This window comes from Barbatula barbatula (genome assembly GCF_947034865.1).
Source record: "Barbatula barbatula genome assembly, chromosome: 16".
Classification (NCBI taxonomy): Eukaryota; Metazoa; Chordata; class Actinopteri; order Cypriniformes; family Nemacheilidae; genus Barbatula; species Barbatula barbatula.
In genome coordinates, this window is record NC_136779.1 from 8,977,366 (window position 1) to 9,003,939 (window position 26,574).

General features: G+C 39.8%; 1 protein-coding gene across 2 annotated transcripts; it reads right to left on the minus strand.

Moving 5' to 3' along the window:
- Positions 1-2,941: 2,941 nt before the first annotated feature.
- ppm1bb (protein phosphatase, Mg2+/Mn2+ dependent, 1Bb) lies at positions 2,942-26,574 on the minus strand. 2 transcript variants are annotated; one of them, XM_079477227.1, is made up of 6 exons: positions 26,165-26,574; positions 10,337-11,182; positions 9,447-9,564; positions 8,792-8,903; positions 8,219-8,276; positions 2,942-5,096 (listed from the first exon to the last, which is right to left on the minus strand). In XM_079477227.1, exons 2-6 carry the CDS (start codon positions 11,165-11,167, stop codon positions 5,067-5,069), a joined length of 1,149 nt encoding a protein of 382 aa, XP_079333353.1. In that variant the 5' UTR covers positions 11,168-11,182; positions 26,165-26,574; the 3' UTR covers positions 2,942-5,066. The 2 variants fall into 2 exon arrangements, with proteins under 2 accessions (XP_079333353.1, XP_079333352.1); XM_079477226.1 differs by lacking the exon at positions 2,942-5,096 and adding an exon at positions 5,786-7,623 and having other exon boundaries at positions 26,165-26,529.

Genomic DNA, 26,574 nt, shown 5'->3' on the forward strand with positions numbered 1-26,574 from the left:
GGGTTTCGGCCTGGCTGGACAAACACAATGGGCTGTCATGTCAGGACAGCGCCGGCTGGTGGGCCGGTGGTGGAGAGGGAGGGGGCGTTCAGCTCCAATGGACGCTGCATGCTGGGACTCAGGGATATCAACTGACACGGAGGTGACAGCTCTGAGAGGGAGAAACAGAGGAAAAGAAATTGGGGGGAGAGTCATAATTATCATCACTTGATAGATACAAAGTCATTGTGAAAGTTCACAATGATCACATGACCAAATAATTTATAGATTTTAACACGACAGACATTAATAGGGAGTTGCTGTATGACTAAATGGACGCAGTACACAAAATAATCTTGGACCACCTTGCAGCGAACCACCGGCATTCTTCTATAACAATGATGTCTGAGAATGCACAGAGCAACAGTATGTCTCAACAGGTAGGAGCAAATCCTGGAGGAATGAAGAAAAGGTGGGGAAGACAACATGCAGGTTAGTGAATGTGGTTAATTAGAGCTGAATTACCTGGCTCACGGTCCCCCGCTCTGTCCTCTCATTTCCTCTGTAATCCCACCAATCGGGGTGCGGTTAAGCTTCGGCCCCCAGGACGTTCGGCTGTTCCAGCCCTGGGTTCATTCTTTCAACAGCTCATTTACTTCTGCAATGTAACTAGGCTTTGGAAAAGGGGTAATCCCCAAACAACCCCACACCCACCCCTTCCGATCTACCACTCAGACCCCCGCTGCTAACAACACACACTTATGGGCTAAAGTATTTTATTAGAACATTACAGATGTTGATTGTGATATTCACAGCAGGTATTTTTGAATAATTCCCAAGAGAATCACATTGCAACAAGCAAACTTTGGAGGTTCACACTTGCTTTTCATTACTTTGAAAAACACCCACACTTGGGTCATTTAGGCAAACATCTGCACGTTAGTTAGCTTTTTATTTATGTAGCAGGCATCTCCTTAAATGAGATTTGTCTGGACGTTTTTCTAAACCAGTGGTTATCAAACTTTTTCTTTGTAGGGTGTATGTACAAAGTAACACTATGTATTTCTGTAGGGTGTATCACTTTGTAGCCACCAAATAAAGAATAATAATGAATGAGGCATTTATATAGCGCTTTATAGTGTATTGCTGTACACCCAAAGTGCTTTACAATCATATGAGAGAGGGCTCGCTCTCTACCATCAGTGTGCAGCAGTATGCAAAATAATCTAAGAAATAAAATTTTTAGGAAACCAAAAACATTATACAATTTTTGAGCATTAACTATTTTGGTAGACTTATTATTCTCTTGCTTGATTGCATAAAATGCCCAAAAAAAAAATGGGGCCACCCCAGGACCATTTTGGGCTCCCCCAGTTTGAGAACCACTGTACTAAGCCATTTGATTTTAAATGTACTTCTTAGACAAACCACTTCATACATGGTTAAGACAAGCATGTCGATGGCTCAGAGCACAATGGGATTCGCAACACACAAAATTCTCCATCAGTGTCTGACATTACACATTCACTATTACTAGTAAATGCTTGAAAGACATTCTGACAAAAGAAAGACAAAGCTAATATTTCTGTCACAATCCACCAAGCAAACCTCACTTCACCCTAAACGTTTTCAACCCATACTCCTGCATCCCACTTCCCTTAATCTCCCAATCCACAAACCTAAAATGCTGTGTGCAATATAGTCAAGTTCCCCGCTGTTTCAGACCGAAGAGTGTGGATTACCTTAATCCACGTTTGGCATCCTAATCCAGGCTAACAACACGGTGTCACCGTTGCAGGAGACTTTTAGGGGTGTGGGCCTATCCTGGATCATTAAGGGGATTTAGACTTTGCAGTGGGAGACATTGTAATGAGGTGCAGATGTAAAAACATGCTTGGAGCTTTAGAGAGGATGTTTCTGCTCATTGAGGCTGTTGTTTAGCAGGAGGGCCGAGAGGTTGTGACCTCTCAACACCCCACGGTTAGGTGAGTGTGTGTAGTCAACTGTGGTGTAATGCACACTGTTTGCCCCGATTCCTCACCTTGGCAAAGTTGTAATAGAGTTTTCTCACATAATCCTCACCGACCACAGGGGTTGGGGTAAAGTGACAGACTTTATAAATGAAATCTGATCTTTTCAGCATCCATTAACATCGTGTTCCCAGCATTGAAGTAAACGTGTAAATAAAGAAAATGTGTGAAATAGAAAGACACAAATGCTCTGCGACTTCGATTTTTGTCTTTTGCTTAATAAACGCTTCAACGTTGATTGAATATTTAACTAGCTGCGGAAAAAGACAGTTTCAGTGTATGTGTTAAGGTAAAAAAAAACGTAATAACATAGATTTTTATCAGTTTTCATGCGTCTTGTCATGTTGTCAGTTTTTCACATAGCTGTTGGATGACTTTGTCACTCCTAAGGTTTGATTTTGTGGTAATTTAACTAACCACTATTTAGAAATACTGGTTAATAGAAAATTTTGAATGGTCTCTTTTTTCCCCAGTTGTATTATACGTACTTTTACCCAAAGCAACTAAGAGTGCATTTAATGTACATTTGATCGGTGTGGATGTTGGAAGCCATTACTTTTGTATTGATAATCCAATGCTCTACCAGTTGTGCTACAGAAAGATGGCAAAAATATCCAACAAAGTCAAGTTACAGGAGAAAAAGTGTATGAAAATATTCCAACACACTTGCATTTAAGTCTCCACCCACATCTACCAAAATGAAAGATTGCGCTCCTTCAATTCAGTTACCACGCCCTCTTGTGTTAACCCACTGGCATAACAGTTTAGCACCATTCACACCTCCAAAGTCCACATTAAACTAAAGTTTTCAACAGACATTTCCTGAATGCACTTGCACAAGATGCACCAAAAAGATTCATAGTTTAAAACTTTCATCATCTATTGGGACAACATGATGCGGGTCAGACAAAACACTTCAAACACAAGCGAATCATTGTGTTAACATCAAACTTTAGCAATCCTTTATTGAGGAGAACAGATCATATTCACTGTTTGCTACTGAAACATCACAACATCATACTGGGGACGTTCATTACACAGGCTCATCAGGTGGTAAGAGAGAATCAGAGAGAAAGAGGAAGTATGCAAGCGCGAGAGAATTCGGTCATATTCTCCAAAACACACTGGGGCAGTTACGCCCACTTACACAGAGGCCTCTCTCTCAACATTTGAGCCAGAAGTTGAAATAAATAAAATACTCTGCCTCGATATTCATCAATAATTGTTGATATACACATTGTAAATGAATGTCCTTGAGTACTCACTGCACAAAATATAATTTTTTTACCATTTTTAACTTCAATCACGTTAACTCAATCATTTATCTTAAAATTAAGCTTTCAAGCATATAGCTATGATTTATGTGTACCAGAGGGGGTAAACTGCAAAAATATATATACATACATAAACAATCGTCTCATAAAATTCAATTAAACACTCATTTTAAAGCTACACACCAGAGCAGGTGAAGTCAATGAAAAACAATAAAGGGAGGGAAGAAAAAGAACTCTTTAAGGCGGCCTCCAAAGCATGTGTCTATGTCAAAGATATGCACAGACGATAATTCATCGGTGGATTAAATGAAGATGTGAATGTATACAAGAAACTAGTTAAACAATAAATGCACATATGAAAGTGTGTTATGCTCAAGCATGTACACAAGTGCGTTTAAAAATATACGTATCAGTGTGAATAAGGGGTACATTCATCCATAGCCAACTGTCCTGTAAGAACGCCCCGGCAGCAATGGACCACCTTTTACAGGCACAGTTCAAAAACCAATCCTAGATTAAGGATTAAAAAGATAAAAAACACTTAATGAATATTCAAGTACCTATCATCCAGTCCGAGGAGACTCTTTCACTCCATTGGTAAAGGAGAAAAAAATATATAGCTATATACACATACATATTTCTGCAGTTTGACTTTAGAAATACTCTACCTACCTTCTCATAGTTTCTTTCATATAGATTTTAGTATTTTTTAGAACCAAATGTGAGTGCAATCAAACAATACCAATTATGTCAAACAATCTGTAAAAAAAGAAAAACTTTGAAAATTATGATTCAAGTTGGAGGGGAAAACATCTCAAATCTTACAATTTGTATAGAGAAAAACAAACCAGAAGGCAAGCCGATGGGAAAACAGAGATATGGATTTGAAGCAGAATAGAGGAACACAGAATTAAAGAATTAAAAGTTTTACTGTTTAATACAGAGTCCCTATCTCTTGGTTGCAAACAAGTTCCTCCGTATACAGTACCTCCATCCCTCCTAATAAAAGTCCTCTCCGTCCAGGGTGAGTTTGTTAGAATCTCCTGCTGTCAGATCAGTGCTCTAGTTTTTTGTTGTTTTTTAATTTTTTTTAAACAGCAAGCACCAAAAAATGAATGACACTAAACCAATCCCCTTCCGCCCCCCCCCCCACCCCACCCAAAAGATCTACAACAGATACATTACATTTATGTGGCCAGCAGCAGTTATGACACAGCAGACCGAGATGCATGAGAGGGCCATTAGGCGATGCCATCCAGCTGGATCTCAGGGTTAGAACATGGGTGTCATAAACTGTGAACAGGGACTTATGTTTGGTGTTCATGGTCTCCAAAAAGCCGCACATGCGTGGTATGAAGGAGTTGAAAGGATCCCCATCTAAGAAACAAGCAAGGCCACACAGAGGCTCTGAACATTCAATAGAGGTCCAAAATGCCCCGCCTCCTGTCCCACCCAGATGAGCTTAGAGTTCACGCCTCCAAATCAACATCCAGCAACAATTGGTCAGCCAAACTCATCACTGCTTTAAATCGACAAAGATTTCATGAGGAAGGGGGGTGAGGGACTAAAAATAAAAACCTCTCTACCATACAATGCAGTTTTAAAAATCATAACATTGCTGTAGTTTCTCATCCTTAAAAAACAAGTACATTTTCCAGACTTGTGGTTTAATATTTCCTATGACTCGCTCAGAATCGAAACCAAAAAAGTGTGTAAGCAAAGGGTTTTCTTGTGTGAACCGAGGACATTCTCGTGCGGAGAAAGAAGCCGTCTGCTGCTTGGGCTACCAGGGGTCGTCCAGGTCACCTCCGCTCTGCGACAGGGAGAAAACAAGAAAGGGAAAGAAATGAGCAAACAGAGAAAAACAAAAAGGGTAGAACACTGACTAGTGAGAGACAGTGAGGTAAAAAATGCAAAGGAAGAAAAATCAAGGAAGGGGGCGAGACAGAAATCAAGTGAAAGATGATTTCCTAGTTGTTGGACTGAAAGAATATAATTACAGTAACCACTTGACAGGAAAACTAAAACAAACAGGTTAATTGACTGTGGGCAAAGAAGAAAATAACCCATTAAGATTTTTAAATCACAAAAAAAAAAAACACCGTGGAAACATTCATCAGTGGGAAATAAACATTAGCTGAAAAGATATGATAAAAGATGCTTGACCAACATTTTCAATCTGACAGATGTATTTCTTAGCTCTTCAGCAAAACATAATCCTCCGCTTCATGCTGGTCTGATGCACTTACCTCAAGCTTAAACTAAATTTCCAATAATGAACTCAAAAGTAGCAATGTAGGCCACAGAGGAGTAAGATTATAAATATTTGAATATAAAATATTAAGAGTGTTTTTGGTGACCAAACTTCACCCACCCTAATAACCACAAGGTTAATAGTTCAATAAAGAAGATTTATCATTCAACGAGTCAGTCCCAGTGGGTTAAAATGACTCTACTTTAGTGATCACATTTAATAATGAACTGCAGAAAAGACAAGCATGAATAGTTGAATTGGATTTATTTTTGTTCAAAACTGCAGCATGAAACAAAATGGATATAAATCTTTTGCCCAGGAAACAAATCAGAACTCCGGGCATAAACCAAACCAGCAAACAATGCTCTATGGACAATAAAACTCCATTCTGAGGTCTTATATCAATAACATGAGTTTCATACAACAATGGCGGCATTATGCACAAGCTAAACGTTAAAAGGATTACACAGTTAGCATTACGCATTAGCTTCCAGAACAAGTCAAAGTAATCAGCTTCACATTGTTTTCGGTGATAAATCAGCCAAAGTAAACACAAATGAACCAATACAGTTTGGTACATCAGATGACAATTCACGTAGACAGATGTCAGCTTCAGGTCACTTATAACAATCTGTGCAAATTCTGCAGAGTACAGACATTCATGAATGATCGTGTAGAAGCATTGCCTCAAGTGTAGATGGCAAAAAGTTTCTCTAAAGGTAATGCCATCTGCATGTATTAAACTCATTAATGCGTGACTTTTACATTACAAATGTAAAGCCATTTGCTGATTGCAAAAGCGCAAGAATGATTTACAGCCAAAGATGTTGCAAGAGCAAAAGTGCAGGCTTAGATTGGAAGGTAAATAGTATTGATTGAGCCACCGTAACCTCATTCAGTCCGTGCTTATAGCGCCAGTGCTTTTCCATTTGTGCTTATACCTTTAGGAGACACCTGGATAGTAAACACTCAAACAGCATACAATCATATGCGTTCCAAATTATAAACCAGTGAGAAAGATGCAGAGAGAGGCAGAAAGAAAGAGAGACACATGATTAGAGTTCCCTTTTAAATTGTGAAAGTTCTCAATCATCTTACATTTTATGTTTGATACACACCACACATACATACACACACACACACACAATATTAAAGAGAACAATACAAGCCATACCTGATGATTTCTACAGCACATGTTAATAACCCTATTTGACTATAACCAACCACAAGACAACCCAGAATGCAGAGTACACATGCATTGCATGGCACTAGGGCATACAAACACAAGTATTCTTGGCAAAGCCCAGATTGTCCACTTGGTCCACAAACCATTCCCCTTTCCAATCATTTAACCATATACAAAAGGCTTTGGATAGATACAGAAGCCCTTAATAGTTTGGAAGGGATCCGTTTGTGTGTCTCAATACAAAACACTTGTCTTAAGTGCAGAGATACAGAAAAGTGCTTAATGCAGACAGAGCTGGGATATGCCAAGGTTAACCTTGCTTGCGGTTTCAGAGCAGGTTTTTAGAGCTAAGAATTAGTCAGTAATATTAATCATAACTTTACAGCCCAATGAGTGGCTGAACAGAGACTATGTGCTTAAGACAAAATCTGTGCAAATGTGTGCTTTATACATCCGAAAAAGACAACTAAATACCTGCAATGAAACTACAACATCAGAAGAGCAACCTAGCAGACTGGGCCCAAGAGCAGGTTTGGTGTTTGATAGCTTGGGAAGTGGGTTGGGGTTTAGGGTTAGTGAGTACTAAAGTGGATATAGGGGTCATGCAGTGGGGGCGCCAGAGAGCTTGTCCAAAGACGGCGATGTGGCAGCTTCGTCCTGCCCCTCCACAGAGGGTTCAGTGGCTGGGGATGGTTGGGGAGAGGTAGGGTCCTCCTGGGGGTCAGGGTGTGAAACGGCGCCTGTCCTGCAGGCCATCCGGTAACTGGACAACGCCTGCTCCAGCACGTGGCGGTATTCGCCTCTGTGGCAGAGCCGGAACTGTCGTAGCGCCTCCAGCAAGTGGGCGGCGGCAGTGCTCCCTTCTTCATCCTCACGGCCAGCTGCTCCTCCCTGGCTGTCCTGGTGCAAGACCCCAGTGTCAGTGGACAGAGCAGGTTAAGAGACCCTGCTTACGGCAGGCCACCTGCCCATGACCTTATACTGCCCTTATGAAGGCTTTCATTTTAAGAGAAGCAGGACTCCTGGTATGCGGTAGCAAATATGTGTGCGCGAATGTGCGAATGATGTTTTTGGACACAAATCTCTCTTCGATGGGCAAGTTTTAGAACAATAAACTAATTGAAGATGCAACATACAAATGCAAACATACAAATACAAACCTTTACAAAGTGGCAAAAGCACAGATGGGAAAAAAGGCAAGGCGGGCGGGCACACAATGCCTTGCATCTACACAAATGCACAGGCTTTTCTCTTATAAAAGTTGTGCTTGGGTGTTTAAAACGCCCTGTCTCCGAGTACCATATACACCCAAGCAGGACATACGCTAATAACTTACTAAATGCATGTTCTCAAATGATCAAGGGAATGAACAGTACTGAAAATGTTACCTAGACCTACATTAAGTCAAAATATTGTAGCATTTTAACAAGGGAAATAGAGTGACCCTTGGATTTTATAGTCTTTACATTCATATAAACTTTAAGAAACCACTCACCCCATCTTCTTCTCTATGTGGATTTAGCCTGTTGTAGACAGCCTCAATAACACTGCGTCTGGAAGTAAAAAACAATGAGATTATAACAGCAAAAGAACTTGACTGATTAAAAGTGGACAGGGGGCTGTTGCAAACTTTTTTTAAATAAACCCTTTATTTAAATAAAACTTCACTGAACGTACAACAATATGATGTTTTCGATCAATAGAAAGCCACAAAGAAACGTTAAAGTGATTGTTCTCCGAAAAATTCTAATTCTGTCATCAATTACTCACCACTAGTCATTTCATACCAGTATGACTTTCTTACTACTGCAGAACACATAAGCTATTTTGTAAAATGTTGTTAACTGAACAGCGACGTCACCCATTCACTTGCATTGGTGTTGTGTCCATACAATAGAAGTAAATGGGTGCCAGTGCTGTTCAGTTACAAACTTTCTTCAAAACATCTTTTGTGTTCTGCAGAAGAAAGTCATCCAGGTTTGAAATGACAAGAGGGTGAGAAAATGACAGAATTTATATTTTTGGGAGAACCACCATTTTAACAGATATATTAATTTGAATGCCCTACTTGCTAGCGAGACCACCTCCTGGTGGCAAGTTGGGGATGCTCTCGGGGCGGAGGTTGTGAATGACGTGGCTTAGATCCGGGATGCCTTCCTCCCCTGACTTCTCCATGATTTCTGCAGAGTGAAACAGTTCGCAATCATATTACACAAATGCGGGCAAGAACCTCTGAAAACGGAAGCCTTAAAATGGAACGGTTCATCCATCATGTCTGCTGAAACCCAAGAATTGTGTAGGCACAAGATCAATCATCCCACACACACAGGAATAGCCAATAACATCCAGATGGTTTATAGAGCTATTAAGACAATGTTGAACAGGTTTCATCACAGCTGTCCAAACAACAGATCATGTGGAAAACACTTAAGAATCTGAAGATCTGTCCTAACATTCCCACATCAAGGAAAGACACCCATATGAGGCTCCAGACAGTTAAGAACATGTCAGGATGTTGTGGAAAAAAGAAGCGGAGGGGTCGAGGATGATTTCAATTCAATTCAAACTTAGAAAAACAGTGCAGGTCACTAGACCTAACAAGGACATTAAACTTTGACCCTTTTTTAACTTTTATTAATAAATCCATCAGTAAGTTTATGTGGTTTACATACATTTCCAGCGTTCTGATGTCATTCTGGCATTAAAAAAACATTGCGTCTTACCTTCAACACGAGCCTCCAGCAACTTGTCCAATTCTGCCTCTTTCTTTACAGCCTCCTCCGATATCTTCGGCGCATTTGGGAAACAAACTAGAACAACACTCATGTTGTCACGGCTTCCCTGGTATAAAAAAAGAAGACACATTAAACATACTAAAAATAAGGCATTGTCACTGGATAAAAACCCAACCAGTATAGTAAGCGTGCATGTGTGTGTTTATAGTACAGCTTCTACTATAAACAATTATAAATCTCTGCTGCCTCCTATTTCGCCAATATTTACCTCGGGTGGAAATTTGTGACATCTTTTCATATCCAAGACACTAAACAGACCTTTGCAGTGAAAAATCTTCCAAATGGAAAGGGGGAACAATTTGTGTCTCAGGGCTTAGTTTCCAGTGTACATATGAGCCATACATCATAAAAACACATGGTGTACACTCCAGGCTAATAATGGAAAGCCTTTTACTTGACTAAATCCATCTCAAGAGTAGTGACCTCACTCAGAGGTTCTTTGGCTCTGTCCTAACATCTGGAAAGCTGGTTTGTAGACACATGCATAGAGTTTGTGTTTGTTTTTATTTTGGAGGTTTTTTTAAAGACCATGAATGATGACACTACAAAGAAATCATCACTAAATTGGTTTAGAGGGATATGAAGCACTGAAATATGCAGCAGTCCATGGAAAAGGGGTGTAAGGATTTTTTAAATAGAATCATGGGTTTTACACAGCAGGTCTGTTTAATGAGAGTAACAGGACTCCTATGCTTATGTCAAGGCTCAATAATTCCACTAGATAAAGCTACTCGGCTAATCCACACCCATACAAATAGACTCACAAGGTGGGTTGTCTTTTCAGAAAGAAAGTTCAAATGTTTAAGAGATTTACTCACCTTATGTAAACAGGTGTCCACTACGGAGTTGCAGATCTTCTCCAAGTCATCCCACACCTCCAGCCGAGAGCGGACAAAATCGCACAGCTCCTCGTTGCTCATCACATCCCAGATGCCATCGCAAGCGAGCACCACAAACTCATCCTCTTCTGAAACACGTGGGATCTCAAACACTTCCGGTTCTGGAGATACCAGCTGCTCAGTGGGACCCTTCCCATCTACGCACTTGTAGTCATAGTCCCCCAGAGCACGTGACACGGCCAGAGAACCATTTACCCTTTGAATCATTACAGAACCTCCGGCGTTCTGAATGCGTTCCTTTTCACGTGGGTTGCAGGGCTTGTGGTCTTGGGTGGAGAAACGCACCTGACTTGCACGACTGAGGACAGCCCGGGAATCACCACAGTTGATGAAGTAGAGGTGTTCGGGTGAAACCAGCACGCCGACTGCGGTAGAGCCGCTGCGGTCCATGCCGTTCCGTAGGTCAGAGAAGTTGCGCATATACTCGTCAATCTTCAGGAAGCCAGAGCGAATGCCGCTTTTAACCCCCTCCACAGAGTCAGGGCCAGAACGGAAGTCTTCGCTGCTGGTTATGATGTGCTCCAGCAGGTGTTTGGAACAGTAGTTGGCCACACGGGAGCCAGCGTGACCGTCGTACACGGCAAAGAAGGACCAGTCGTCCAGGCTGTGGGGAAGCCCAACCTCAGCTGTGTGCGCGTCCTCCATCTCAACCCGCCAGCCTTGCATGCTGCTCAGGCCGAAGCGCAGACCGTTGCCCGCTCCGTGAGAATTGTGCTTCTCAGTCTTCGGTTTGTCCAAGAAGGCCCCCATGGCTCAGGACACCGTCTGCAAGGGAAAGCAGAGACTTTAAACAACACATGACAAAATGAAAATTTTCAAAACTACAAAAAAACTAAACTATAAAACTTTGGTTAAAGTACATGATTGATAAACTTAACCAAAAGTCATCATAACTTGGAATTAAAGCTATCTGGAAGCTACTCATTTAATATGCAATGTAAAATTTGTTAAAATGCAAAAAATGTATGAACTGTTAAACCTGTTGGGACAAAAAGAAAAATAAATAAAAGTTCCCCAAACTTCTAAACAAGACTCTTCATACAATGCAGGTGCATAAAAGTTTATCTTGACTTTAAGATCCAACTGTTTTACAGTGTAAAAGATGCAGTAGTCATTAAAAAAGGCTCTGGACACAGGGGCGGCACAGACAGATGGGGTGTGTCAAAGCAGTAACACAAGCTCTTGCATCATCTTTCATCTCAAGTGTCATTTCTAGCACGGACCACACTTGAAAGCCACAAAATGGCTTCAGCTATCCTTACCTCATCTGCATGACATGCACATACACAAACATCGAGCGCATGCATTAAAATTGTGCACGTACTGGACAACCACATGCATGCAAGCATTTTATAAAGGAGACAGAGACCCAATGTATTTCATGAGTCCCCATCTGAATGTAGGATTAGAAAGTGTGGCGCAGCTTTAAGCTGCTTTGTGGGCAAACCTCAACCTTAAGTCCATTACATGACTCCAGGAATAGCCACTGAAATGTATTACAAGCCCAAATAAGCCATTAGACCAATGGAACAGGAGCAGCCTCGTAAGCTATGCGATCGCCACCCAGGACCTTGACCCAGCAAACAAAAAAAACCTTGTACGCGACTAACCAGCAGTCTGTCAACCAATATTACAGGAAGGGTCATGGGATAGGTCAAATAACAGTGTGCCCGGCCATCTCTCATTCTCTTGATACGCTCATCTGTGCAGGTCTGTTTATCCTTTGGAAGAATGAGAACTGGCAACAGTCAGCAGGGCTGGCTTCCAGTGAAAGTTCCAGAGCATGTAGCCCATCGAGGTTGAAGCTAGATCTACCAAGAGGGGTGGTGCCCGTACCCAGCTTCTTTGCTTGCTACTACACACACAGCAGGCATGGAAGGAATGTGCCCAAAAAAGGCGGTTGGGTGCTGGAGAGCAAGGCTGGATCAGGGCACTGGTTGTTGTGCAGTGTCATGGCTCGACTGGCCAGGCTGTCGGCTCGGCCTGACCACCCCCCTTAGCAAGACACTATTTATAACATTTCAAAGTCAGATTGGGTTACTTGCTTCTGAAAGTAGACAGGGCTTTATGATTTCTTAGGGCAGTCATTCATGTGAGAAAGCAGGGCATCTTTCCAACCTTCACACGGTCCAAAAACTCTCCTCCGTTATCGAAAGCCTTGACGCCAAGGTGATCTCTGTCAAGGGTAAAGGGGGTGATCCATCATGTAATAATAGCTTTGATCAAACCATCCCATTAGCATGGCAGATAGGCTGAGAGGGAGGTTTGTTACTGCTCAGGCTTTGAACAAGGCACGTAAGACCAGGTGCAGTAAATGCATGTATCACATCAAACACTAATAAACATGCACAGCATCAGGAAACGAGGGGGGTTTGGAAATGTGGCTGGGAGGAAGCTTGTGGGAAAGAGCACAACGGAATAAAAAACTCTGTGACTACAGACTAAAGGGCACGTTATGGTCGTGTGTAGGCCCTACGCCATAGGCAAGTAGGCAACACAGCGGTTTTCCTTTATACTTGTGCATCGTTGTCCACGTCGAAAGGGAATGACCACTAGGTGTCAGTGTCCATGTGCATGTTGCTTGCCTAACCAAGACAAGAGCCAAACAAGAAGCAGCTCGTTTGAGAAGCATTAGCAATGATAGCGGCAAGTAAACAGCCACTATTGTTGCAGCTTGGAATGTTAAATACTAATGAAATGGTCATTAACTTAATTCATTAAAAAATGCGTTTGCGTAAACATGACACTATCGCAGAGCTTTTTTTTTTACCTGAGGGAGGGTTTCAAACGTGTTACATATTGGGGGGGGGGGGATTTTAGAGAGGTGCACTCAGGCTACGCATAGCAGATAAGATGACTACTACAAGAGCATTTTCCGAAGCTATTTCAAATGGCAAAATAAAGTAAACATGAATTTGACCAGGATTTACTTAATGCACCTTTACACTCTTTTAATGCTTTACCCTTAATGTTACTCAGAAAAAACTAATTTGTTCTGCTATGAAATGACCACTAAATACAAGCAACAGAATGAAGTCCCATAGTATTTTCTTCTCATTGAAAATGAGGTGTCCCCATACAAAGAAAAAAAAATCTTCTACCCTTCAAAAGTAGCTCCCTAAAAATAAGGGCCGTCAAGATTAATCGTGCGATTCTTATGCTAAATTTCTCAACGAGTTATGGTTAAATGGTGCCACATTCGAAAGCCTGAGCACATTCTTGCGCAGTATCAAAAGAAAGTGTCGCAGTCCAACGATTAACACATGCTGTGTCTGAAACCACTCCCTCGTTTACACCTTCACTATTCCCTATATAGCAAATTACATTTGAGTCCCCTATATGGGGACGTGAACGAAAATGAGTGAGTAATTTCAGACACTGACGTATATGCCCCATAAACATAATGATTACCTTTATTTTAAAATATAAAAAACGTGAAATAAAGAGGACATTCACATAAACAATTTACTTATATTAGTGTCCAGAAATAGTGTACTTCAAAAGAAAGGTATATTTACAGCAAGTGACCCTTCAAAGGCACACATTACAGGTCAATAAAAATCACTTTTTTTTAATACTGTTATCCTGATTAGTACACAACATTGCCCTGACATGGCTCTCTGCACAAGCATGCTCAGAACTTAAATTAAAGTTTATTTAAATTGTTCACACTCAATGTTATATTTATTTACCATAGTTCAGCCGTTTTTACAAATACTTTGTCACCTTCACAAGGACACCATAATCATGTCATTAGAAAGTCTGCGTTAGACAACTAAATAATGAGATGGCTTGTGTTTCAGAATCTGCTTTGTTCACATCTGCAGCAGAGGAAGTTAGGCTGAAACGGTTACAAGTCACCAGTTAACACAGAAACCAGATACACCTGCTAAAGACAGGGCATATTATGAGACACTCAACCTACATAACGCATCACACACAATGCATGCTTTTAAATTATGTGGCTTGCGTGAAAAAGGTCCTTGCGGGATGTAGTACTTAAATGAACAGCGAGTTGCAGATTCTTTTTACTGACATTTTTGGTGCTTTATTAAAGGTTAAAATGAAATTGTAAAATAATAAAAGATTGAAATGGAACTTAATCACATTCAAACCACACATACATGAATTACTGAAATGTCATTGGAACCGTTTGGGTGTGAGAACAGTTTTCTTACTGGACATTGGAGTTATGGCAAAAAAATTGTTAAACCGGAAAAAAAAACACTCGTCTCCTGACAAGGCACAATTACGACTCCTACCCTCTTTTTTGAGTGAGACTCCATTCTAAAAATAAAGTATACACTGTGGCGTCACGAAGCTACTCCAGTAATACTCTCTAAACTTAAAAATAAAGGAAGTTCACAATGCTATAGAAGAACCATTTTTGTCTAAGTGGTTCAATAAAGAACCTTAAACATCCAAAGAACAATTCTGTTTCACAAAAGGTTCTTTGTGGCAAAAAAAGTTAATCAGATTTTAAAAAGATCAGAGATGGTTTGTTAAAGAACCTTTTCTGAATGGTTCTTTATGGAACCCAAAATGGTTCTCCTATGGCATCACTGAAGAGATTTTAAGCACCTTTATTTTTTAGAGTGCACAAAGGATGAGAAACCAGGCCCTTTATGGAGAGAGCTATATCTGTCGCGCTAGCCTCAGCTGAATAAACAGAGTTTGGAGAAACGCAACCATCCCCTCATCTCTTTCACTCACACAAACTCTATTCTTTTGGAGGCATGATGAAAGATGCAAAATTGCATGTTCAATTGTGCTGGGAAAAAAACTGAAAAAACTATTCATCGTTTTTTAAAATGTGGTCGATTCAATATCGATTCTCAAAAGCTGCAAAAAAAAAAATCTTTCATATTTCCACAAGCACAGAAAAATTCATTGTTATTGCTACTACCCTCCTCTAGATGACACTTTTATTTGTACAATGGATGGATGTCATCGTAATGAATTAGCTTGCAAGAAATGTGGAATGTGATGCTACGTTAGCCGATTATTTTGATAATCAATTAGTTGGACAGTTATTTTTCCAATTAATCTCATAAAATTGTAATTAAAAATTTGCTTATAATAACTTCATCAGAGATGAGAAAAGTATACACAACTGAACCAATTTGCCTTGTCCCAAAATGTTGTGGATGTCTCCCTCATTAACACACCAAGGCTGAGTTGATTCTGGTGTGTCATATTAGAAGCAGCCGACAATAGTCACATGGCCAAACGTGTTGGGAGGGGCGGTTGGCCAAGGAAAAAGTGACATTTTTTGTGGCATGAAAAGTGAGATATTTGTCATTAAAATGTAGTGAAGTACAGTAAACAGTATCTAGAAAAATATGTGCAAGTATAGTACAGATGTACAAGTGTACTCAAGTAAATGTACTTTTTGCAAAGTGCAAATGCCACAAATTGGGTTTTACAAATAGAATCTTTAATTTTGTCATTTAAAACCCCTCTCCCCTTTAAACTTTAAAAGTGTGTGGCTTGAAGAGATGCATGCAAAACACGTCTGACGTTAAAGCTGTGCACCTCACGATGCATGGAGAGACAAGTTTGACTTTAAAACTGCGCAGCTCATGCTGCACAGAGGGACACATCTAAAACGGTCATTTTAAAAGGGAAGACATGCTTGATTTATAACTGTGCAGCTCACAAGTGATGTCACAGACCAACTAATCGATATTTAAATTCTTTGACAACTATTTTCATTATCGATTATTTGTTGGAGCGCTGGTAGAATTAGTAACAAAATAGCATATTATACAAAAATAGAATTAGATCAGGAAAATTACATTTCCCGCAGTGTTATGGTGGCGTGTTTGAAAATAAGCAGTCTGCCAAATTGCAAGTCCGAAGATAAATGTATAACAAAGTTATTGGCTTGTAAAAAAGGGAGTCAACTCGGAATAGGTCATTTCTCGTTTGCGTGATTCTGAGTCTGTAACTGCTGCGTATCTACATCACTAGAAATGGTCCCCTCCAACGTTTTGCTGGGATTGCCGCAAAACTTCACTCTCCTCCCCCAAACACTGTCGCTCATTCATGATGCGTGTGCATCATGTCTAGAACCTGTGTTCTACATTGTGAAACGAAGTCCGTCCTATTTAAACTAACAAAGGAAGAACTTCTGAGGAAACAATGGTTACAATTCATATTTCAAACGACACCAATGGACTATAACCCCAGGGTTTTACTCTCCACATATCATACCAGGGGGAAATACCAACTTTATTTGGAGCCGTTAGCTCCACTGAATCCCAACCTGACTATTTATTTTTTTAACGTATTAACAGTATTTTAAGTAAAAATTAAACTAATTTCAATGATGAGCAAAACCACAACATGCATGTTGTCAATGAAGTGGAAAGTTGATCTTGTAGTTCAAAAAACAGATAAAGAAGGTCCAGGTGTCAAAGAGTAAACTTTATTTGTTCAAGCCAAACAAAGTGAGATCTTCCCAAAGCATCTAAAAAAATACAGTGTTTTCCAGCCTACAGTTATAGTGAAACTTCTGAAGGGTGGTGTCTTCTGAGACCAAACAGGTTATCTATTATTTTTAATAACCAATTCCTGTTCTTCTGCAATCAATAACCTGTTCTGTTTCAATATACCCAAGTGTGTTTTAAGTAAGTTTGGTGGCTCTTCATAGGGCTGTCGCAATCATTTCAGATAACTTCAAATGATTGTGAATCCTTAGAAAACAAGGGTGATCTGCAGTATTTGCTGCATTTTAAATCCACCGTCCGTGATCTGCACTTAATGTCACAGTCAAATTACATTTCTCCATCATTTGAGTTGTATTAGCTGTGTATTTTTTGCGTTTGATTTGTTTTCAGACTTGCTGCAACTACACAGCAAGACCCTCACATCTAGTTTGTGTTCAAGACTCAAGTAATCTCTGTTAAGGTCACTCTACAGTAAATAATTTACACAACTTTTTCACATTTCTAAAGTCTATCTACTCTTCATTGAATAAATGAAGTCAATAACAGTTATATTGTCAAAGCCTTAAAACAGATAATCGCCATAGTCCCAATTATTTAGTAGACAATTAAATTTAATAGTCAAATTTCATAATCGTGAAAGGCCAAGCTCATTGTAACGTGATATTTACTGATCTTTTTAGAAATTTCTATAGGATTTATATTAAATGTATAATCATGGACTCGAATCGAGTGCTTGTGAATCAGAACATTAGAATCGATACCCAGCCCTAACAGGAATCAATCAGTTCAGTTAATAAAGTACATGTTGGAAACATCTGAACCAAACTCTATGCGCTAAATGCTTAAAAGCAAGCAGCAAATATTTATTCTGTTTTCATATTACGGTGTTTGTTAGATTATTTAGCTCAATAACAAAAGATGGCTCATCAGAGAGGCTCACTAATTCACCTTTTATCTTTCGTTAAGGATCAGCCAATTTCATGTGGGCGACAGCAGTGCTATAGATTATGAAATGCCATAAAATAAGGTTGGGCGATGTCTACCAATTTGACATCGAACGATGTCCACAGTGAAACATCACGATGGACGATGAAATCGGGTGGTGCACGCAGTTGGATTCACAATGCCGGCTCAACATTATGATGTCTTCCAGCCATCGGCGATGGACGATACCATCTTCTATCGGCCCAACCCAACCATAAATGCATAAATTCTGCTGTATAAGACTAAAGTCACCAATTTGTAGTTTCTTACCTCACTAAAAAGTAAGCTGTTCACTCAAAAGGGAAAGAAAGCCAAAGTAAAAGTATTTAAACACAGCTTTTGAGATACAAACTTTGGAAGCACTTGATGTGCTTACCATTTCATTACTGGTACTAAGGAGCTCTCAACTTTCTCAAACCTTCTAAAATGCTTTTATATCAAAGCCAGAAATTAAGTAGGTACTAGGTTCAGGGCAAAAATGCCCCCAAAACTAAGAATGCACAGAATGTTCTGCAGCCGAAATTAGCAAAAACAATTGTGATGTGATCAAGCCACGTGATTGCTTTATTAATGCAGCAAACATGTCGGCAGTGTGTGGAGCATTTTAAAGTGTCAGAAAAAGGAAGCACAGAACTTTCTGAATGAAAACGTATTTACCAGTCTGTAAGTTGTACTTCAGACTGTAGTGGGCAGTCTGACAGTAGCCCCGCCGCCCGTGACAACATTTTAAGTTATATTGTATTATATTGAGAAGCATTCTCAATGAATGGTCGAAAGCACATTTTGTCCCATTCAGTTTATGCAATAGGGTAATATGAGCTAAATATATACAATTAATTACCAGTAATTACCCTAATGTACAAGCCATTTTTTAAAACAGTTCCAAACTACAGACAGACACTTGTTCTCTTTTCAGCACAATGCTGCTCAAACATGTAAAGGAGAAGTTCCTATGAGGACAGAACAGGAGAAGAAAAATACAAAATGAACAGAGAAAGCAGGCTGCTATACTTCTATACTTTACAACAGACAACAAGGTCCTCATAAAGGAGTCATCTCCGGCACCACACCAAGACATCCAACAGAAGCACCACAACTAATGCTTACCTTTTGTTTGAGCACAACTTTAAGTTAGTGTTAACATTTTTAGGCATGTCTTCCTACCCTCCAAGATAGCTGCATCAGGCAACATTCATGTATAAGAATGCATGGCACACACAAAATTAAGGTATGTGTTTGGAGTGTTATGCTTTGCTCTTTCAACAAAATAATGACTTTACATATTAATGCGAGTACTAAATATAAAAACTTAAATCACCACAATACAAAATTTTACATTTGAGACGCTATAGCAAAATCATGTTCCATATCATCCATCCAACACCAACCGCACCACAAAAAATACCCAAAAGGATATAAATTACCAACTGAATTCTTAATTTCGGTCCTACTTAAATGCTGACTGAGCTGTCAATTGAGACGTTTGCCCTCATTCACCAGAACAAGTCAGAAAGCTCTGATAATACAAATTGAAGACATCTGATACAATGGTTAAACAGATCATGAAGGATCTATAATCCACATGGATCGGGACGCACATGAGCCGTTGATTGATCATAGTGAAATACAGTTTAATTGCGCACTCTCTCCCTTAATCTTGGCGAGTTCAGCATTCATCACCTGGCGCAGTCTTTAACTTTAACCGCAAAAAGTTTATAAGTGGAACTAACGTTAATTCGACATGCACATGAAAGCGATCACAATAAAACTCTTGCACACTATGAAAATCAAGGATTACCACCGGCATAACACTGTGATGTCCTGCTCACTTTTTAACTACATGATAACTTCACAAGCTGCTCACAATAAAAATACTTCATTTTTATCCTCCCTTCTTTATCTAGCCTCGTATATATCATGGATTAAATATGATGCTACTTGAGAATGTGGGTAACTTTTTGGAACTCTTTTGTTAGCGAGCCTTTATCCACATAAATTAGGTTAACGTAACATTTGCACGGTACCAAAACCTGGTGACGAGCCAAGTGGATAATTGATGGGGTTTACATACGATTTTGGCGTTATAATAATCCTTAACTCTTTTAAACCTCGGTAAACCTTGAAGCCGGAATTCAGCTCCGATGCCTACAAGAGCGTCTACTTTACTGTTAGGCGTTCTACTGTCCTATAAAATAGAAAGAGGCTAAAAGCTAAATATAACTAAAAACGCAGTCATGAGCAGCAGGCTGTGTAATATGAGATTTTTTATTTTTGTTTTCACTTAGGTTATGACCATTTGACTAGCAGTGTCTGCCAACCAACAAACCAAAAGCAAGCTTCAGAACAGTTTGAGAAGGTGCGTAAGTGTTGAGTAGTGTTTTATCACTATGAATTAGACTGCTATCTTGTAATAAACACTTAATCAAGTGCACTGATTTGAAGAGACATGTCTTTAATAAATGTTTAATTTAAGCAATATTCTGTATCACTTCTTATAACTTAATTTGATTTTATGAGATGCAGGTGGAAAAAAAAGAAAATCGTCCAAAACAACTCAATACACAGACATTAATGTTAAAACAGCTGGCAACAAAAGTAAATACACCCCTAAGTGAAAATGTCCAAATTGTGCCCAATTAGCCATTTTCTCTCCCCGGTGTCATGTGATTCGTTAGTGTTACAAGGTCTCAGGTGTGAATGGGGAGCAGGTGTGTTAAATTTGGCGTTATCGCTCTCACACTGGAAGTTCTACATTGCACCTCATGGCAAAGAACTCTCTGAGGATCTGAAAAAAGAATTGTTGCTCTACATAAAGATGGCCTAGGCTATAAGAAGATTGCAAAGACCCTGAAACTGAGCTGCAGCACATGGCCAAGACCATACAGCGGTTTAACAGGACAGGTTCCACTCAGAACAGGCCTCGCCATGGTCGACCAAGGAAGTTGAGTGCACATGCTCAGCATCATATCCAGAGGTGATCTTTGGGAAATAGACGTATGTGTGCTGCCAGAATTGCTGCAGAGGTGGAAGGGGTGGGAGGGGGTCAGCCTATCAGTGCTCAGACCATACGCCGCACACTGTATCAAATTGGTCTGCATGGCTGTTGTCCCAGAAGGAAGCCTCTTCTAAAGATGATGAACAAGATAGCCTGCAAACAGTTTGCTGAAGAAAAGCAGACTAAGTACATAGATTACTGGAGCCACGTCCTGTGGTCTGATGAGACCAAGATAAACATATTTGGTTCGGATGGTGTCAAGCGTGTGGCGGCAACCATGTTCGAAAGTACAAAGACAAGCGTGTCTTGCCTATAGTCAGGCATGGTGGCGGGAGTGTGATGGTCTGGGGCCGCATGTGTGCTGCCGGCAATGGGGAGCTACAGTTCATTGAGGAAACCATGAATGCCAACATGAATGATCCCCTCCCTTCGGAGACTGGGCCGTAGGGCAGCATTCCAACATGATAACAACCCCAAACATAACTCCAAGTAGGGTTGGGTATCATTTGGGTTTTTATGCCAAATCGATACTTTTAAAACTGTACCGGTGCCTAAATTGATAAAAAAGAGCCACAAAACACAGGTGGATGACATTATAGAACAATATGACCAATTAAAATATATTTATTAAATAATAAATACACAACAAATTTACAATTGAAGTTTAAGTGAATGTGAAATGATCATGGACACTAACATTGAAAGATGTTATAGTGTTTACGGTTTACCTTGTTTACCCTCCAGCTACAACTAAATGCTCACCATAGTTGTATTAAATATGGGCAGAAAATGCGTTGAACATATTAAGTCCATGAACAGAGAGCCTTGTAGGCTAAAATCAGACAGAATGTATAATAAGTAAGTATAATTGTGTGCCTATACATGCAGGCAGAGGAAAAAGCTTGACAGACTGATGTCTAGAGTTCAAACTGACAGATGCTATAAGGTTTTTGCACTTTCCTTGCTGTCTCACTTGTCTGTCTTGTCAAATGTGTTACTGTGTTAAGAACGAGCACCACTGAAAACAGCACACGCTTCATTGATTTTAAACGCGCGCTGTGAACACGTGCATTTCAAACGCGCCATGTGCGTTTCTAATTAATGTTATTTTCACTTTAAAACTTGCCTTATGCGGCAGTTGAAGGTAAAGACTGCACCAGGTGATGAATGCTGATGGAGGTATGGAGAGCATTCCGATCCATGGGGATGTGAATCAGAGCAAATTCTGTAAATATGCACAGTTTGTTAGCCAGCTCACATTCGCTGCACGAGACTACAGTAATATTGCCAAAATCACCTCTTATCCATCTTTAAAAAACGCATCTCTTCCGTCAACATGTCGCTGATTGATTTTAACTTAAGTTCCCTTTCTGCTTATTAAAAAATTATAATAATAATACTAACCCCACTATTCTTAGCTTTGTATACTGTGCTAGGCTTTAATGGACTAGATTTGATGCACTTACGTTTTTTTTTTTGCCTATGTGGTTATAATTGCTTCCAATGTTTCCTCATCTGTAAGTCGCTTTGGATAAAAGCTTCTGCTAAATGACTAAATGTAAATGTCAATGATGATTTTTGTCAGAGGATGCCGTTTAACATGTGGCACTAATGTTTAGGGCTGTGTATTGGCAAAGGCCTCACGATACGATACATATCACGATAGATGGGTCCCGATACAATACATCACAATACATTCGATACGATACAAATGTTCAATATATTGCGGTAATTTGTTTTAAATAAATAAAAAATAAGAGTGAGCTAAAAATACATGTTGGTGTGTACAATAGATGGTATTCTGGTATGTTCATCACATTATAGTGATAACTCTGCAGACACAAAATATTCCATTCGATTTTATTAACAAAGCTATTTACAAGAGGTATTTGTCATCTCGCTTACACAGTGTCACTGAACAGCGAACATATACGGAAATGTTTAAAGTGCATATTTAGTCAGTAAACACTTAAATGCAAATCCAACAAAAAACACATTTTTTTCAGTATGTTGTAAATAAAAACAAAGTACATTAAAATTAAGTCATAAAACTTAAATTGTCAGTATGCCTCTCTTTTATGTCCTACTCCACCAGTGCAGTTTTCAGTAACTCCGCAATGTTTATGCCAGTATGGCTCGTCTCATGCATTGCACGTGTCTGTGGTTGTGATTTAATCTTAACATACGACTCAGTAACTTGAGAGGTCCATGCATTGCAAGTCAGGGCCACTCGCTCTGCCGTGCTAAGGGATTTTTTTTACCCTTGTCTTTACCTCTTCATAAATTCTGGGTACTTCTAGGTCCGTTATGTGCCTGCGAGTCGGAATCACATAACACGGCTCCATAGTGTTCACCATATGCCTGAAGCCGGGTTTTCAACCACACTGTCGCAAATCCTTACAAATAAAAAAATACACCACCGACTCTGGTATTTTCTTTTCACGAGCTAAGATATACGGAAGCTTGTTGGTGATATTATATGAATGAATCTACTTTATGCCATTTGCTCTCTCACACCTGCTTAATTTTGAGACATTGGCCGTATGACAGCGAATCACAGCGACTTCAACAGGAACAGAAAAAATGGTTGTGATGAAACATCATTTTGAATCCGTTCAAAATATGACTTATTTAAGGTATCGATACACTATCGTGAAAAAAATTATCGCAATAGTTAGCTGTATCGATAATTTTGCACATCCCTACTAATGTTCGCATGTATTTACAATCAAACACTTGTTTTAATATCTGTCAACAGAAAATGTCAATGAAAATGGCATTATTGGGCACCCAGTTGTATTCAAATACAATATGTGACCGTTCAAAGACTAGAAGTGAAAGTGCCAACACTAGTCTGACTCCGAGCACAAATGCTACGTAATATGTTTTCTGTGTGCTTATTAGTATGTCGAATTGTGACCCTAAGAATATATTCAGAACAGAATCATTCGCGAGGGACCAAACAATCCCCCCTTAAATGAATGGGTCAGTTATTAAGAATTGTTCAAGTTCATATGAAAAACCTTACAGTTGGAAGTTAGTAGAAATTCAAAACAAGAGGACAGGCAAATACACCAAGACAGTATTTTGGTGAATTCTGAATCAAAGCCTACTAAAAAATAACTCAAAAAGAATCTTTGACTGATGCCAGCTGTATAAGACGTAACACAACAGCTAAATTCACAGTATAAAAAAAACGCACTATGCACTGGGATGTCCACTGCTATGAATCAAATCAACTGCATTTCTGTGTCTATTGATTTCTAATATGGTTGGGATACTTAACATCCATTAGTGAATGTACCATCATTGCTTATTAAAGGCAGGGTGACTGAACATGCTTTTTATAGAACTTAAGCTACTGCTTTTCCTGAATAACCCATAAAGCCAACTCAGAAATCATTTTCAACCTTCGGCTATCCAAACATAGTTGGGATTTAATTAAGGTGTAAACCCATGGAGCAAACCAAATTCTTTTAGGAAAAACTCTTAACTTATACTTTACACGTACAAGAGAATTACAGTTATGTATATGTATCCAAGAAAGCAATCTTCAAAAATGAGATATAGGACTTAAATAACCAGATCTAGACAACGGCACGATCATTACATAAACTTGAGCAAAAGCTGAATTGTTAGGCCTGGCCTAACTAACGCTCCTCTTTACGTCAGAACATCAGCACAAACAAGCGCATACACACCCTCTCACACGCCCACACAACACGAAGGAGAGAAAAGAGTTAATTCTGAGTCATTCTGAACACCACCCTGCCAAACCCATAAAACATACAAATATTTTCACCACATAGGAAACAACTAATATACGTTCAAACTCTGCCAATGACTGCCAATCATAATGATGCAGAATAAAGTGTTATATTAGGATATTACCTACACGTTATTTCAGCCTAACCTAAAATGTCACAAACATTTGCATTTTGCGAATAACTGATGATATACAAAGTTGTAGTCGAATGCACGCATAAGCAGTCACTTATCTTCCTCCTCCTGTACGTAATAAAGGACACTAATATTAATACTTTCACAAGTATTTTCCCACAGTGACCATTCCAATGAGATTTGGATAGCAGACTGGCTATCCATATAGCGACAGTATTTCTGTGCCTGCCACAGATCTGACTTTGAGGAAGCCACTGAGCAAACAAAGGGGTCGCCTCATTGGCTTTTCTTATGCTGTCAGTCCTTCAGACTCGACACTTGCGTAAAACGCTGACCCTTCCTTTAGCGATGCAGAATAGCAATACGTATCAGATGCACAAGTGCAAACTCAGCATTCTCTGAACTACGGTCTGGGTCAAAGTTTCACACGTTCAACCATGACGCTAAAGAGTAAGTTATGGATGATAACCGTCACAAGTCTCTAGATTTGAAGATGAGGATAACAAGTAATGATCAAAGTCCTTCATCTACAGTTACAATCAGCCCTCTGATCTCTTTGCTGATGAAATCTGTGTCGAAGTTTGAGTTACTCTATTTGCAGTGCACCAAACATCACTGTTGATGCATAAATACAGCCCGTATACAGTCCAGTTATTAGCTTATCCTGAAAACTGCAATAACTGTGAAGCCTAAATATACACTCATAAGTGTTTAGATGCGAGTCATGTTTGAAATGGGACACAAATTGTAAATGAGATAAAACGAGCACCATTAGAAGTCTCTTGAGCCATTCTGGGGTATCCAAATGTATACCCGCCATCCATTAGGCCTTGCAAAACAGCGGAAATGAGCTATATACGGTATAAACAGACACTATGATGCCTTGATATTCCAGAAGGGAGCTCAGGCCGTCCTTACGAACACCCAGAAACGCAAACGTAACTAAAACCTGAAACCAACAGTAGATGTGAGCCGACACACTTTTAGGTTAAAAGACAAATACTAAAGCTTAAAACACGTCACTTTTGAAAAAGAAATAGAGCGGAGATAACTAGAGCCGATGTGATTACATAATCCCACGAATTCTTACTAACACGCAGCCCAAACCGATGGGATTATTTCTGACGCGCGCGTGTTGGTCTGTCGCTCGCGTTTAGGCTGCTGCTGGACAAACAAAAGCAATAACATTCAGAAGCCACACACAATAAGAACCACGTACTGTTTCTTTGTTGTAGACAAACGTAAAGTTGCCGGTTATGTCATTCTAATATCGTTATACCCGCGCTTGTGTCAACTCGCTCGTTACACAACAAACCCAGAAATACTTGGCAATGAAATCACGCGCAGGCTCGCGCTGGTTAGCTTAGCACGAGCTCCCGTCGAACAATCCCGAGGCCCGCACGTCCCCATACTCACATTTCCAGAAATACCGCGAATGTCAGCGTTCCTTTCCACGTCGGTCTTCAGGCTGAGGTGATTTTTCGGGGTCGATGCGTTTTTCTTCCTCTTAAAGCAACAAAAATTAAGGCGACTTCACGTGAGAAGCGATCATTCCGTTGACGGCGATTCTCTGCTTTGATAGCGTGAATTTTTGCGCATGTTTGACGCCAACGCAGCTGCCCTCGAACAAATCTATCAACTCTATGACTCAATCTCACTAAGTATCCAATCAATACGGTATCATGGTGTTAAATAAATCATTACACAGATCCGAATAATGAGCTTCTATGGACAGGCCAAGATATCCTTCGGTTCAGAGTCTTGTGCGTCTTGGCGAAGGGGAGGGATTAGTTTGTACAAGTGGCTCAATGATTGGCCAGACATCC

Coding starts and splice junctions, on each gene's coding strand:
- ppm1bb (XM_079477226.1), bottom strand. CDS start 11,167: ATGGGGGCCTTCTTGGACAAACCGAAGACTGAGAAGCACAATTCTCAC. Junction 8,277..8,791: donor GGAGGTGGTCTCGCTAGCAA/GTAGGGCATTCA, acceptor TTTTACTTCCAG/ACGCAGTGTTATTGAGGCTG. Junction 7,624..8,218: donor CACATAGAGAAGAAGATGGG/GTGAGTGGTTTC, acceptor GTCTTGCACCAG/GACAGCCAGGGAGGAGCAGC.